At 42.9% G+C, this 14,868-nt stretch overlaps 1 protein-coding gene across 11 annotated transcripts in view; it reads right to left on the minus strand.

The window, feature by feature from the left end:
* Positions 1-14,868, minus strand: part of DENND2A (DENN domain containing 2A) — a 94,282-nt gene that overhangs the window by 22,632 nt on the left and 56,782 nt on the right. For all 11 annotated transcript variants that reach the window (XM_081287448.1, XM_081287455.1, XM_081287454.1 and 8 more), the window contains 5 exons: positions 11,338-11,538; positions 5,446-5,539; positions 4,921-4,971; positions 3,796-3,983; positions 314-423 (listed from right to left, as the gene is read on the minus strand). In XM_081287448.1, coding sequence (XP_081143574.1) covers positions 314-423; positions 3,796-3,983; positions 4,921-4,971; positions 5,446-5,539; positions 11,338-11,538 — 644 coding nt within the window. The remainder of the gene's footprint in view (positions 1-313; positions 424-3,795; positions 3,984-4,920; positions 4,972-5,445; positions 5,540-11,337; positions 11,539-14,868) is intronic.

The raw sequence follows: 14,868 nt of genomic DNA on the forward strand, positions 1-14,868 counted from the left end.
AAATAGCACAGGGGAAATCTTAGGCCAGAGCCCATCAGGTTTGCTTAATGGTATGACTGACCTAGGGGGTCTGCCATCCATGATCCCATCTCTCTCTCTCTCTTTTTTTTTTTTAATATTTATTTTTTAGTTGTAGTTGGACACAATATCTTTATTTTTTTTTTTTTATGTGATGCTGAGGATTGAACCCAGGGCCTCGCATGTGCCAGACGAGCGCTCTACTGCTGAGCCACAATCTCAGCCCCCATAATCCCATCTCTTAATTCCTGCCCAAAAGTCTTTGGGGGTCAGAAGAGGAGAGGCCAGCACATACCTGGTAAACTGCTGGACAGGAGTCCAGTCCTTGGCATCAGGGAAACAGAACTGGGGAATAGCCTTCAGCTGGTCTTCAGCCTCTCTCATGAACTTGAAAGACCTTTCCAACTGTAGAGAGAAAGGTGCAAGAAGGTTCAAGAATAAACTCTGGCATTAGACAGTGACGAGGCTCCTGTCTCCCACCTTTCTGCAGCTGTGACTGCCCCTTACTTAACCTCCTCCATTAGGAAGGGTTTGTGCTCAGTCTGTGGGGCCTTTCCCCAGGGGCAGTTCCAACTGAAGTCCATTATGAAATGTGTTCCAATAGGTAAGGGAAAGCTCCACGGCAAGCCCTCCAGATGGCAGGTTCCAGAATCCAGAGCTTCGAGCTGGTTTCCCAATCTCTGGGCCCACCAAAGAATGGTACACTATTTACAGTCAATATAGACACTAAAATTATATTACACTGTAAAATTCGACCAGTTTCAAAGAGTGTCCAGCCCACCATTCTCACTTCAGAGATCAGAAAATACATCCTGAGAAGGTAAATGATCTGTTCAGATTGCACAGCTAGTGTTAGAGTAAGAAAAATGATTGTAATCTCTGGCCTTTCTTTATTCCTATATATTTTTTTTAATCTCTCTCTGATAACCCAGCACTCAGGACGTATCTGACACACCACAGACTGGGTGGATATCTTGTTAAGGAACAAGATGAATTAAAGTCTGATCTATAGACAAAGTCCATGAGTTTGCTACTTTTGTGTATGAACAGGAATCTGTTTGGGAGATAAAAAGGAATAATTTATAATTCTCTAATTATAATTTCTATCATTTATCTAATTATTACTCAAGCTTTCATGTCAATTTATCAATTGGTACTTCCTTTTTTGGTACTGGGGATCGAATACAGGGCTTTGAGCATGCTAAGCCTGAACTGTACCATTGAGCTAAGCCCTGAACCCCTCAATTTGTAATTTCTTGGGGAGGGGTACCAGAGATTGAACTCAGGGACACTCGATTACTGGGCCATCCCCAGCCCTATTTTGTATTTTATTTAGAGGCAGGGGCTCACCAAGTTGCTCAGTGCCTCACTTTTGCTGAAGCTGGCTTTGAACTAGACTCCTCCTGAGCTGCTGGGGTTAAACGCATGTGTCACTGCAACTGGCCTTTTAATTTGTAATTTTAAGTGTTGAGAAATGTAAGGTTTGTTTGTTTGTTTTTTATAGGTTTACACTTGTTAAACTTCCTTTATAAAAAGTAAAGGAAAACATTGTGCTAAAGTTACCTTCATTCATTTGCAATACCATATATCTGAATTTCTGAGGTTACGAATTTATAATGTCTAACAAATTCCTCCTGTAATAATTTCCTTCAATTTCTTATTTTGTTTCAATTGCTTGCCACAGTCTTGTAGGGGCTGCGGATATAGCTTAGTTGGTAGACTATTTGCCTCATGTGCACAAGGTCCTGGGTTCAATCCCCAGCACCACTAAAAAAATAACAAAACCCCCAAAACCAACCTTGCAGCTAACTACAGCAGTGCATGTCTATAATCCCAGTGACTCAGAAAGCTGAGGCAGGAGGACTGCAAGTTTGAGGCTAACCTGGGCAACTTAGCAAGACCCTGTCTCAAAATAAAAATAAATATAAAAAGGCTGGGGGCGGGGAGCTCAGTGGTAGAGTGCCCCTAGATTCAATCCCTAATCCAAAAATAATAATAATAATAATCACACAATGTATGATCCCAAAAGAAAATTATACTATGGGAAAAGGCTAGAAGAAAACATAACAAAAGCTAGCAAGCATGATCTCAGTGTAGTGGGATTATAGATGTTTTTTTTTCCTTTACACATTTCTGAATTAGTCTCTTTTCAACAGTGATTTTATAACTTTCTACTAAAAAAAGGTTTTCATGGGAATGTCTGAGAGTCTGGAGACTCCAGGCTAGAAATGGTAAACAGTCAGTAGTTCTGGTGATTCACTAACTAATTAATTCATGACTTCATGCTTTGTTCCTGGAACACTGATGTGTTGGGTCCCAAGGATGACAGGACAGTCCTTCATGCCTTGGTGTCAGTCAACCTGAGCTTCTCCATGGGGCAGCGCCCCAGCGGGCTAATGCATGGCAGTGGGGTTTCAGGGCTCATTCCTTAGAGGTGTGGCAGCTGCAGGAAGAGGAATAGATGACAGTTTGGAGGGCCTGTGCCTGTGCCCATGGTTTGCTTCCATTTTCATCACTTCTCTCAATGCCAAGGAGGGGTCTTGACTGATGTGCTGTCCGCAGTAGGCAGGAAGAAAGAAAGGCTGGCTTGTGGAAGGAGAGGCAGAAGGCTGGGACCCAGGCTCATAGGAGCTGGGATTAGGCTGGGGTAGTGAGACTCCGAAACAGCAGGATGCTCCCCCCCGAGTGCGCATGATGTGATGACCATCACATTCTACCTTATGAAGTCCTGTCTGCCTTTTTTATTTATGCTTTTGGTATGCTTATCTTATACCCTCTTGTCAGAATGTAAACTCCTTGAGGACAGAAAACCCATTTCATTCATCTTTGTAATCTCTCAGGTGCAAGTAGAAAACAGCTTTTCTGTTTGTTTTCCTTGTGTTAGGGACTAAACCCAGGGCCTTGAGAATGCTAGGCGAGTATCCACAACTAAGCTACATTCCCAGCCCCTCAATGTCAGATGTTCTTCATAAATTCTGCTTGAACTGGATTAAAATATGGTAGAATTACTTTAATACTAATGTCAAAGTCAAGAATAATTTATATTTTATTTGCCATATCACTGTAGGCTTTATTAAGTAGCATCATTATTTTAGGTACCGTGATTTAATAGACGGTAAATCCAAACCCACATCCCCGTGAATCATGAGATAATGGGAATTCTCCTGCATACACAAACAGATGCACATGCACATGTTCAGCACAAACACAAATGTCACACTACCTGTGGAGAGCTGTGTGGCTTGAGGGGAGAAGGCAGGATAGGTGGGAAAGAGTTGTACCTGGCTGGATAAGACTGGGGGAGGACAAAGAGAATGGGAGCCAGGCACTGTGGCACACACCTGTAATCCCAGAGACTTGGGAGGTTGAGGCAGGAGGGATCACTAGTTCAAAGCCAGCTTCAGCAATGCGACAAGGCCCTAAGAGATCTTGTCTCTATATAAAAAATAAAAAGGGCTGGGATATGACCCAGTGTTTAAATGCCCCTGAGTTCAATCCCTGATACCACAAAAAAAAAAAAAAAAAAAAAAAGGGAGAACAGAGTGGTGGGATGGTCAGGGAGTGAGAAAGTATTTTTGCCTGTACTTGAGTCCTTGAATCTGTCCTCCAAGGAACTTTGGTCATTCTCTAGGAGCAGTTTGTTGTTTTTTTTAAACTTGCTAGACCTAGGTAGGGTACATTTTTAAGGTTCTAGACCCAAGTTTTTCCTCAGACTTTCCCACCTCCCTGAATCTATGAGAATGGCAGCCCGGGGCAGCCCACAGGGCCTCCCCATACCTTCAGAGGGAACTGCTGGGTCAGTTCCGGCACATATGCAGCCCCGGCCTGCTTCTTGTGCAAAGACACCACTACAAAGTACTCGAAGAGCTGCCTCTCCTGGTACTCAATGAGCTCCCGGTCAAGCAGTGGGTACCGAGGGGCCTGCTTCAGGCGGGACTTCACGTTGACCAGGCGCTGGCTGTGAGCTGGGGAGACAGAAACCAGGGCCCCGCAGTGACTCACTTGCTAATGTGGCCGCACAGTACACAAGTCATGTAACCCCCAGCTCCGGTCCTTCTTCTAATCCCTAGAATGCTTCTACAACTAACAAATTAGTAGAAAACTCTTTTTTTGGACCCTTGCCAATCTCTGGGAGGCGCAGCTCTCATTTGATGGGCAGCACCAATCAGGGTGGGGAGTCTGAGACTGCGGGACTCGGCCAGGGATTTGCTGTCTGGCCTCAAGGCAGAGGCTGATGAAGACCTTGCCTCCATCTGTCTTTGGGATGGGGACACTAACTTCTCCTGTACCCCATCCCCCTCATCTTTCAGTTTATGTGATGTGATAAAAGCCAGGCCATCGTGCTCTTGGGGCTGTGAGCTTTGTAAACATCCTGTGTGGCTCAACTGGCAGAGGCTTGACTGACTTGGGACCTCACATCTCCCTCTTCTCCTGCCAATGGAAACACACTGCTCATTCTAGAGGTGGCCAGGGAGCAGCTGTGGCAGAGGTGAATGAGGCAAGGCTGCCCAGTGGACAGGTCCAGGTCACTTTACTCAGCATCCCTGACTTGCTTTCTTTGGCTTCTCCCTGGAGCCTGAGAAATCTTGGAAAACTCAGTAGAGCCTGGACGTGGATCACCAAATGTCAGACCTGCGGGGATGAGTTATTTCAACAACTTCACAAGATGAGTGAGGAGCAAGATGCCCCGAGCTGCAGGCTGGGTAACAGCACCGTCCCTGTGGTCCGGTGCATGGCTGGCTTGCCTCTGCACAACCTATGGGTCCCACTGTCCTCTCAGACACTCACACCTTATACAGCAACCTGGGCAGCACACATCTTTCCCTTACACAAGGGAGGAGGGCCATCTTTGTGGCTTCCAAGTCACCTCTGTGTGCCCCGCATAGCAGCTGCTCTTCTCACCTTTCAGCTTCTCCTCGGTGTCACTGTCAGACTCACTGTTCTCGTCTGTCACTAGACCAAAAGGGCAAGGAAGGAAGTTGCAAATGTGAATTCTTTTAATGCAGGAAATAGACCCCAAATTTCTAGTTTAGAGGAAATGTTTTGTCATCTGTTTAAATGTGACACAAACTCTGTCTAATTCAATATATCCCCAAATTAATACTAAGTAATTTCCAAATTAATATTCGGGTTAAGATGGCTCTTATATCAAATATTACAGCAAGCGACACTGGCCCTTCAGGCTTGCTGAGCCAGAAGACAGCTACCGTGGCAGGCCAGGGCATCCAGGCCTCTGATGACTGGAAGGAGGCGGCGGAGGAAGCCAGAGCATGTACCACCCAGGCTGAGCTCCTTGCTGTTTGCCATCCTAAGGACAATGGCAGAAAGTTACCAAGCACCAACTTGTTCCCCTCCCTGGCGAGCAAACCAGAAACAAGAGGACACAACTTCTAGGAGAATGATTCCAGGGGCTTGCTGGGGGCCCACCTTTTCCTGAGTTGCTCTCCGTGGACTGGGACAGCCTCTTCACCCGTTTCTTTCCTCTCCGGGCCTCGTAAGTGGCGTTGATTCGCAACACCAGCTGCCAGACACAGAAGAGGGAAAGCCAGTGTTAGCAGCCCCTGGCCCCCTCCCAGGTGTGGCTGGCCTTCCTCTGCTGCCCATTCTCTCCTAGGATGATGGAGGGCCAGGGAGGGGGAGGGACATACTTCCCACTGCTTGACAGCTCTTCTAGGCATTCTTTTCTGCCACATGGGAATGTGACTGCCAAGAAAACCAGAGGAGGCTGCCCCTCACTGCCACGTGGGCCGCTATTGTCTCACAAGCTAACTCATCCAGCTGGGACCATGAGGAGACAATTTCATTGGCTCATGGTGTGACTGCCTCACCCTGAGATGTCACTGTAGCTGGGGAAGGAGTGTTTGCTCCCTAAACAAAATAAGAAAGGAAGAGACAGAAAAAAACATTTCCCAGGGAGGGTGCCTATGGTGGGAACCATTTCTTTTTTTTTTTTTTATTTGCTTTTATTTTTTAAATACATGACAGCAGAATGTATCACAATTCTTTTTTTTTGTGTGTGTTTTTCTTTTTTTTTTTTTTTAATTTTTTATTGATTATTTAAAGCATTACATAGCTCATGATATATCATCTTTCATACATTAGACTCAAATTGTGTTTTGAACTCCCATTTTCACCCCAAATATAGATTGCAGAATCACATCTGTTACATATTCACATTTTTACATAATGCCATATTAGTGTCTGTTGTATTCTGCTACCTTTCCTAACCCCTACTATCCCCCCTCCCCTCCCTGGTGGGAACCATTTCAAAAAATGTCTGTATAGCTCCGAGCAGGATGGGAACTGGGATTAGAGCGGCTCCTGGGTCCCCGCTTGGGCATGCATGGAGCTGTGCCCTGTACTGGAGTACACCATCCCGCCGCATGGGAGCACTCCTCCTGACTCACAGGTCCTTCATGTACTCCCAGAGTAGCACATGTGTGGTGCAAAAGTACACTTGGAACATATGCCTATAGTCCCACTGACTCAGGCAGGAGGATTCTAAGTTCAAGGCCATCCTCAGCATCTTAGCAAGACCCTGTCTCAAAATAAAAAAAAAAAATAAAAAAGGGTTGGGAGTTTGGAGTTGTGGTTCAGTGGTAGAGCACTTGCCTAGCATGTGTGAGGCACTGGGTTTGATTCTCAGTACCACATATAAAGAAAGGAATAAAATAAAGGTCCACCAACATCTAAAAAAAAAAAAGGATTAGGGATGTAGGTCAATCCTCAGTACTGGGGGAGAAGAAAGTGCACCTGTGACATATCCCAGGCCTCCTAGAAGGCTACCTGGCCCAGACGGCTTCCACCCTTTACTACCACCAGAGCCCCTGCTCTCTGGCCCCACCATTTTGCAGAGCAGATGAGCTGCCTGCTGCCTGTGACAGCTGCCTGGGTGAATGAGACCTGCTTCAAAGGCAAGTGTTCTTCTTGCTGGTGACCAAATAAGAGTTTGGTGTTACCTGTGCTTGCTCCCCTCCTCTCCTGAAAATCTGGAGAGTGTGGAAATCTGGTGAGTGTGGACTGACATATTTTGCTTTGCTGGGTCCCTAGGTTTTGCTGTTACAGAGAACATGTTCATGGCACAGGTGGTTCAGAACCTTGCACACAGAGGAACTCCAAAATCAGTTGTTTTGTGTGGTTTAGAAAATTATTCTTTTTTTAAAAAAATTTATTTTTTAGTTATAGGTGAACACAATGTCTTAATTTTATTTTATTTGGTGCTGAGGTTTGAACCCAGTGCCTCACACATGCTAGGCTCTACCTCTGAGCCACAACCAGAAAATTATTCTTATTCCTCTTTTTTTTGTGGTGCTAGGTATTGAACCCAGGGCCTTGTACATGTAAAGCAAGCACTCTACCAACTATATCCCTATAGCTCCCTTATTATAGCTATATCCCTAGCTCCCTTATTACTTCTTACACAGATAGCTATATAGCTTTATGTTCAACGTTACATAGCCTTTTTTTTTAGTTGTCAATAGGCTTTTATTTATTTTTTTAAATTTTTTATTTACTTGTATGTGGTGCTGAGACTCGAACCCAGAGCCTCACACACGTGAGGCAAGTGCTCTACCAAGGAGCCCCAGCCCCAGCCCTCAATGTCACATAACTTTTTGTTGTTATTTTTAGAGATAGTGTCTCACTTTGTTGCTCAGGCTGGCCCTGAATCCCTGAGCTCAAGCAATCCTCCTGCCTCAGCCTCCCAAGTAGATGGGACTACCGGTGCATGCCATTATGTTTGGCTTAACATTTTTTTTGTCTGTATAAGTTAGTGAACAAAAATGTATAGTAGTAACTATTTTCTGTGTTCTATGATTATTTTAAATCTTATTTTTTAATCTGGTTTAAGTGTTCTGGACTCTGCTGCCTCTAGCTGGGTGTGTGTCTGTGGCCATCACTTGGCCTCCATTATTTAGTGTTCTCAGCTAAAAAATTGAGGAGGCTGAAGCATTTCAAAAGTCTCTTCTGGTACTAACTTCCTGGGCTTCTATGATAAAGGTTCTTAATTGTCCTTGGACTTGTGAAGTACTCTCTAAACTTCTCCCAGTGCTGCAAGGTGAGGCCCTCCACACACATCACTAAAGGCACATTCTCCAGGTTGCCTGCAGCAGAACCTCTCCTAATGGAACCCCTGGGGTGCCTTACCCCAGGCTTTTCAGCATCACCTGCTCCTTTCAGCAAGTGGAAGCCTGTAGATAACCTAGCTGGGAGAGAAAGAGGTCTACCTATGCACAGTTGAAGCAAACCAACCAGCAATTTTAAAGGGAGCTGCATTATATGCTGACCCATAAGTGTGGGGAATTCTTTGGTGTGCTGAGAAGAACAGGAGTGGGATGCGTAACCGGGGTCAGGTCCCAGGGGAGTGCAGTGATCAGCTGTTGCCAGTCCCCATCTCTATTCTTCCCACCTTGGATCAGCTCCCCAGAATGGCTCACCAGCATCTCTCCATAGGCGGAGCACTGGGTCCCATTCCTGTTGTCTGCTGAACCCAATGCCTTGTCACATGCTTAGACACCTGAGCATTCTGACTTCTGATGGCCGTTTAGACCTTCACTTCCAAACAGTGCTTCCCTTGCCTATGGCCTTGAACCTGATTCAAATGAGCCTCCTCTATAACCTTCAAATTCTTGCCTGTGTGACAGTTACTTTGTATTTACCCTGACTATCCAGCCATCCCCTGGCATGCTCACATTCCTGAACTGGCCCTTTTTCTTCCTTTCCTTGTGTTCCAACTACATTTCCCACAAAAGCAGACATTGTATAAATGAACTGTTAGCATTACTCATGATAGCCAGAGTACGCATGACCCAAGTGTCCAGTGAGAGATGAATGGATAAACAAAATGTAGAATATGCCTTCAATGGAATATCATTCAGCCTCAGAAAGGAAGGAGAGTCTGACATATGCTACAATATGGAAGGACCCTAAGGACATCATGCTAAGTGAAATGAGCCAGGCACAGAGGGCAAATGATTCCACTTATGTGAGGTACCTACAATAGTAAAATCAATAGAGACAGAGAGTAGGAAGGTGGATACTAGGGGCTGAGCAGGGGGACATGGAGACTTATTGTGCAATGGGTAGTTTCTGTCTAGGAGACAAATAAGTTCTGGAGAAGGATGGGGGTGCTGGTTGCTGAACAATACGAGTGCACTGAATGTACTGAATGGTACACTTAAAAATGGTTAAAATGAGCTGGGCAGAGTGGTACTCACTTGCAACTTCTGTCAGAAGGCTGAGGCAGGAGGATTGCAAGTCCAAGGCTAGCCTCAGCAAATTAAGAAGACCCTGTCTCAAGATAAAAATAAAAGGGACTGGGGATGTAGCTTAGTGGTAGAGTACCTCTGGGTTCAATCCCCAGTGCCAAAAAAAAAAAAGATTAAAATGATAAATTTTATGTTATATATATTTTACCACAATCTAAAAAATAGAACCAAATGTCACTGGGTCAAATTTTGAGGGGTAGGGTTTTTAAACCCATTCAGAATCTCCCCCCAAAATATCCAAAACCAGTAAGAAAGAAGATAGTTATAGTAAACATCCTTCCACTTATTTGATGAGAATGAACAGCCAGGAGTGTTGGCACATTCTTGTAAGCCTGGTGATTTGAGGACTAAGGCAAGAAGATGAAAAGTTCAAGGCCAGCCTCAGCAACTTAGCGATGTAACATATAGAAAATGTCCTGTCCCCTCAGACCTCCAAACTTATCTGCACAAAGTTTTATGATGTTCATGACTTCCTAAAGCCCATGGCTCTGAGTTCGATGGACTTCCCACTCTAACAGTTGCCAAAGCAAGTTGGTACAGAAGGGGTCCTGAACAGCCTGCCTACTCCAGAACAGGCTGCTTTGGCATACTGATTATTTTGGGTTCTGGGTGAGAGTGCCCATCTTAAAAATCACAGGTGTAAGGTGGGCACTCTTACCCTCCCTCTTCTTCCTGGAAGCTGGACACAAAGTTCCCATGTGAAAGATGCCCTCCGTATACTGGGAGAGACGAAACATTCTTATCACTAGAGACAGAAAGGTGAGGCCAAGATAAACCTGTACAAACCAGCCTTGCTAAACTAACCCTTACCTTTTAGTTACTTTCCCACAATTGCCACAAATTTTTCAACTCGGAATGTAAGTATTTAAGCCCAGTAACTTCTTTGGGTTTTCATTTTCTTGTGAAGGCTCCCCACATACGTGTAATTAAAATTCACATGCAGGGGCTGGGGCTGTAGCTCAGTGGCAGAGCACTTGCCTAGCACATGTGATGCATTGGGTTCGATCCTCAGCCCAGCATAAAAATAAACAAATAAAACAAAGGCATTCTGTCCATCTACAACTACAAAAAAAATTTAAAAAAATTAACATGCATTGTTCTTGTTAACCTGCCTTAAGTTAGTTTAATTTTTAGGCAAATCTTCCCTGAGAAGATAGAGGAAATGCCTCCCCTACAGTACCAAACTGGTCAATGAAAAGACCAGCGCTACAGGGCTTAAACTGAGTAAAAGACAACATAACCAACAGAACATAAGATGTACAACCAAGCCATGGGCATGTTTTACTTTTGGAAGGCAGGGACCAGGAGACATTTTGATTTTGTTTTCTTTGTGGTACTGCTAATTGAACTCAGGGACACTACTACTGAGCTAAGTCCCTAGTCCTTTTCAAATATTTATTTATTTTTTAAATATTTATTTTTTTAGTTGTAGCTGGACACAATATCTTTATTTATTTATTTTTATGTGGTGTTGGGGATCGAACCCAGGGCCTTGCCTGTGCTAGGTGAGTACTCTACTGCTGAGCCACAACCCAGCCCCCAAATATTTATTTTGAGATAAGGTCTTGTTAAGTTGCCTAGGCTGGCTTTAATCTTGTGATCCTCCTGCCTCAGCCTCCCAAGTTACTAGGATTATAGTGTGAGCCACTATGCCTGGTCAGAACATGTATTTTGACAAATGTTGCCTCAGGGCACATACTGGCACCAGCTCCTGACAAAGTCTCAGGTCTAGGCATGATGGATGGAGGTCTACTTTTTCAGGATAAGAAGGAGAAGGCTATGGCCTTTTGAGTAGGCACTGAGAACACTGGGTCTGAAGAACAGTTAAGGCAGGGAGAGACATGGCTAAGAGGAAGTGTATATATAAGACCACAATAATTATTAGGATAGAGGCTGAGATATCCTAGCCTTCTGGTTTTACCATGTCACCTCCTGTGGGTGACGGAATGAACAGAGGGCCCATGACTGGGTCTCTGCCCAGCCTGCCCTGCAGCCTTCCTTTGCAGAGAAGGAGGATTGCATATTGGAACATGAAGTTGGTTGTGAGCATTACCTTGGGGATCTTTTTCTTCTTCCTGCCATTCTGTAGGTCTCCAAGGTTAAAGAAAGTGTCATCAGGACTGCTGGGTGTGGAGGGGGGGCTAATTCTGGAAGGGGACCCAGTTCCATCCCGACTCAACTTCCTAGCGTCAAGCAGTTTGAAGTTCCACCTCTCTGAATTTTGCCGGAAAAAAGCAGGTTTGGAGAATGATTGCTGTGTGAGGAAAGGAGAACAGATGAGTAAACCAATACACAGGGACTAACCAGGAGATAACTGGTGGTGCCAGTGACAGGGACCATGCAACTGAGAAGGGGAACTGGTCTACCTTCCCAGAGTATGTGGGGTTTATGTAGGCTAACAAGTGTCAGTTTAACTTATCCAATCATGGAAAATTTGTGTGAAAAAGGAGTAAATCTAAACTGGCCTGTCTTTTCAGACAAGTGTATGTCACCTGGCTCAGTCCCCCAACTTTACAGATGAGGTTCTCTGACAATACAAAACACGGGGACTAGAGGTTTGGCTGTGACCCTGCCGCTGGCAGCCCAAGTACTCACTGTGCAAGGAATTTCACTTCTTTGGACTTCAATATTTTTCCCTCTCTCTCTTTCTGTGCTGGGAAGATTAAGCTCAAGGCATCGTGCATTTAAGCAGATGCACTTCTACTGAGCTGCATTCCCAGCTCCAATTAGACTAAGACAAGTTTTTTTAAAGTCAAAAGACAAAAAAACTTGCTAAAAAATTTAGGGGCTGGCTGGGTGCAGTGGCACACACCTGTAATCCTGGCAGCTTGTGAGGCTGAGGCAGGAAGATTGTGAATTCAAAGCCAGCCTCAGCAACTTAGCGAGGCACTAAGCAACTCATTGAGAACCTGTCTCTAAATAAAATACTTAAAAAAGGGCTGGAGGTGCTGGGGTTGTGGCTCAGTGGTAGAGCGCTTGCTGGCAACTATGAGGCATTGGGTTTGATCCTCAGCACCACATAAAAATAAATAAATAAAACAAAGGTGTTCTGTCCAACTCCAACAAAAAAATAAAAAATAAAAAAAAGGTTGGGGATGTGACCTAATGGTTAATCATCCCTTGGTTCAACCCCCTATATCCCCCTAAAAAGGGAGGGGAGGCTAGGTGTGTAGTTTAGTGGTGGATTGTTTGCCTAGCATGCATGAGGAAGGCCCTGGTTTTGAATCCCAGCTCTGCAATCAAACAAAAACATAACTCATCACACAGAAAAAAACCTCATTTTCCTGATAAATAATACAAATTAATGAGAAAAGACCAATAATTTAAAAGAAAAACATGCAAAAGAAAGCTTATAGAAAAGAAAGTGCAACAATTTATTTAGTTATATAAAAAGATTCTTATTTTCACTCATAAAAGAAAATTATACTCCATTGAAGGAACATTTTTCATTTAAAGATTAGCAAAGGTTAAAAAAAAAGGTCTGATATTCATTTTGTTGAAGGTGAAAGGAAAAAAATCATTTCCATACACTGTTAATGGGAATATAAATTGGTACAATTCCCATCTAACAAAATGACATGTGACCTTTAATCAAGAAATGCTCCCTCTAGGAATTCCCCCTACTGACATACTTGTACTTATTCAAGGAAAGCTATGTTGCACAAAGTATATCGTATATGGTGATGTGGTTTATAATCATGGAATGTTAGAAACAACCTAAATGCCCTCAATAGAAATTGCCAAATAATGGGCTCAGGTTGTGGCTCAGTAACAGAGCGCTTGCCTTGCATATGTGAGGCACTGGGTTCAATTCTCAGTACCACATAGAAATAAATAAACAAAATAAAGATATTGTGCCTATGTATAACTGAAAAGAAAAGAAACAAACTGCCAAATAAATTATGGCATATCCATACAATAAAATACTATGCAACTGTAAAAAAAATTCTTGGGCTGGAGATATGACATAGTGGTAGAGCACTTGCCTAGCATGCACAAGGGCCTGGGTTCTATCCTTAGCACTGCCCAAAGCACTGCCCAACAAACAAAACAAAACAAAACTTGTGTCGTGTTCTTTATGCATAGAATAGTTCTGGAAGAATAGTTCTCCATGGATCAAGAAATTGATTCACAGTGGTTTTGGTGGAGGAGAGAAAAGGGGGATAAAGGTAAGCAGATTTTCATTGTATACTTTCATATTTCTTGAATTCAGAACCATATAAATGTACTAAAATAACACTTTAAAAATTTTTTATTGTTTTGGGTACTGAGGATTGAACCCCAAGAGTGCTTAACCACTAAGTTATATCTCCAGTCCTTATTCTTTCAAATTTTTTGTTGTTAACTTTTTGTTTTTTTTTTTTGGTTCTGGGAATTGAACCCAGGGCCTTGTGCATGTAAGGCAAGCACTTTACCAACTGAGCTATATCCCCAGCCCCTATTCTTTTAAATTTTGAGACAAGGTCTCACTAAATTTCTAAGGCTGGCCTTAAACTTGGGATCCTCTTGTCTCAGCCTTCCAAGTCCTAGGATTATGGGTGTGCCCCATTAGTTGCCAGCTAAAATAATAAATACTAGTTAGACAAAACAAAAGAAACACTTTAAGTCTTTTCGAACAGTAATTTCAGGTCTTACATTTTACAATACTGCATAGTTACTAAGTCTCTTTTTAAAATTGATGAATGAACTAAATGAGATAAAGGTATATAAGGCAGCTGGCAGAGTGCCTGATATAATTCAATAGATGTGCAATATTATTTTGCTTCCTCTCCCTATGACACTAATATTTGTTCATACTTCAATGGGCTAACTACATTCTTCTTCTTTTTCTTTTTTTTTCCTGGTGTTGGGGATGGAACCCAGGACCCTCAGGCACACTAGGCAAGTGGCTATACCTCCAGCCCTAACTGCATTTTTCTTTCTTTCTTCTTTTTTATAATTTTTTTTTAGTTGTAGATGGACACAATACCTTTATTTTATTTATTTATTTTCATGTGGTGCTGAGGATAGAATCCAGTGCCTCATACCTGCAAGGCAAGTGCTCTTCCACTGAGCTACAATCCTAGACCCTAATTGCATTTTTCTTTAGTGTTTATTTGCCTATTTATCTTTTGGGATCCTAGGGTTTTTCTTATTATTGTGGATGAGCTCATATAAAACAGATATTAACTGTTTTTAAGTTTTGCTACAACTGTACTTTTCCCATGTGGCTTATTTATATTTTGATTACATGCAATTTCTCATTTTTTTTTATTGTTGTCATTTTTTTTTGATGCCCAGGATCAAGTTCAGGGCTTCACAAATACTAAGCAAGTGCTCTACCACTGAGCTAAACCTCAAGTGCCCAGTGTCCACATAACTTTTTTCTTATATGAAAATCTGTTAATTTTTACCTTTGTAATTCATTTAATCTCTTCATTAATTCAATTTTTTTCGGGATTTTCTTGGTTTGTTTTGAACATATTTTACTCATTAATCCATCAGTAATTTGTTTTATGGTATGTTAATCTAAATATTTTCCTGCAATCTAACTTATTCTATTTAATGAATGAGCTTTCCCACTCAAATATTAAAGTCATATATA

Source organism: Spermophilus citellus (genome assembly GCF_964194105.1).
Source record: "Spermophilus citellus genome assembly, chromosome: 3".
NCBI classification, from domain to species: domain Eukaryota; kingdom Metazoa; phylum Chordata; class Mammalia; order Rodentia; family Sciuridae; genus Spermophilus; species Spermophilus citellus.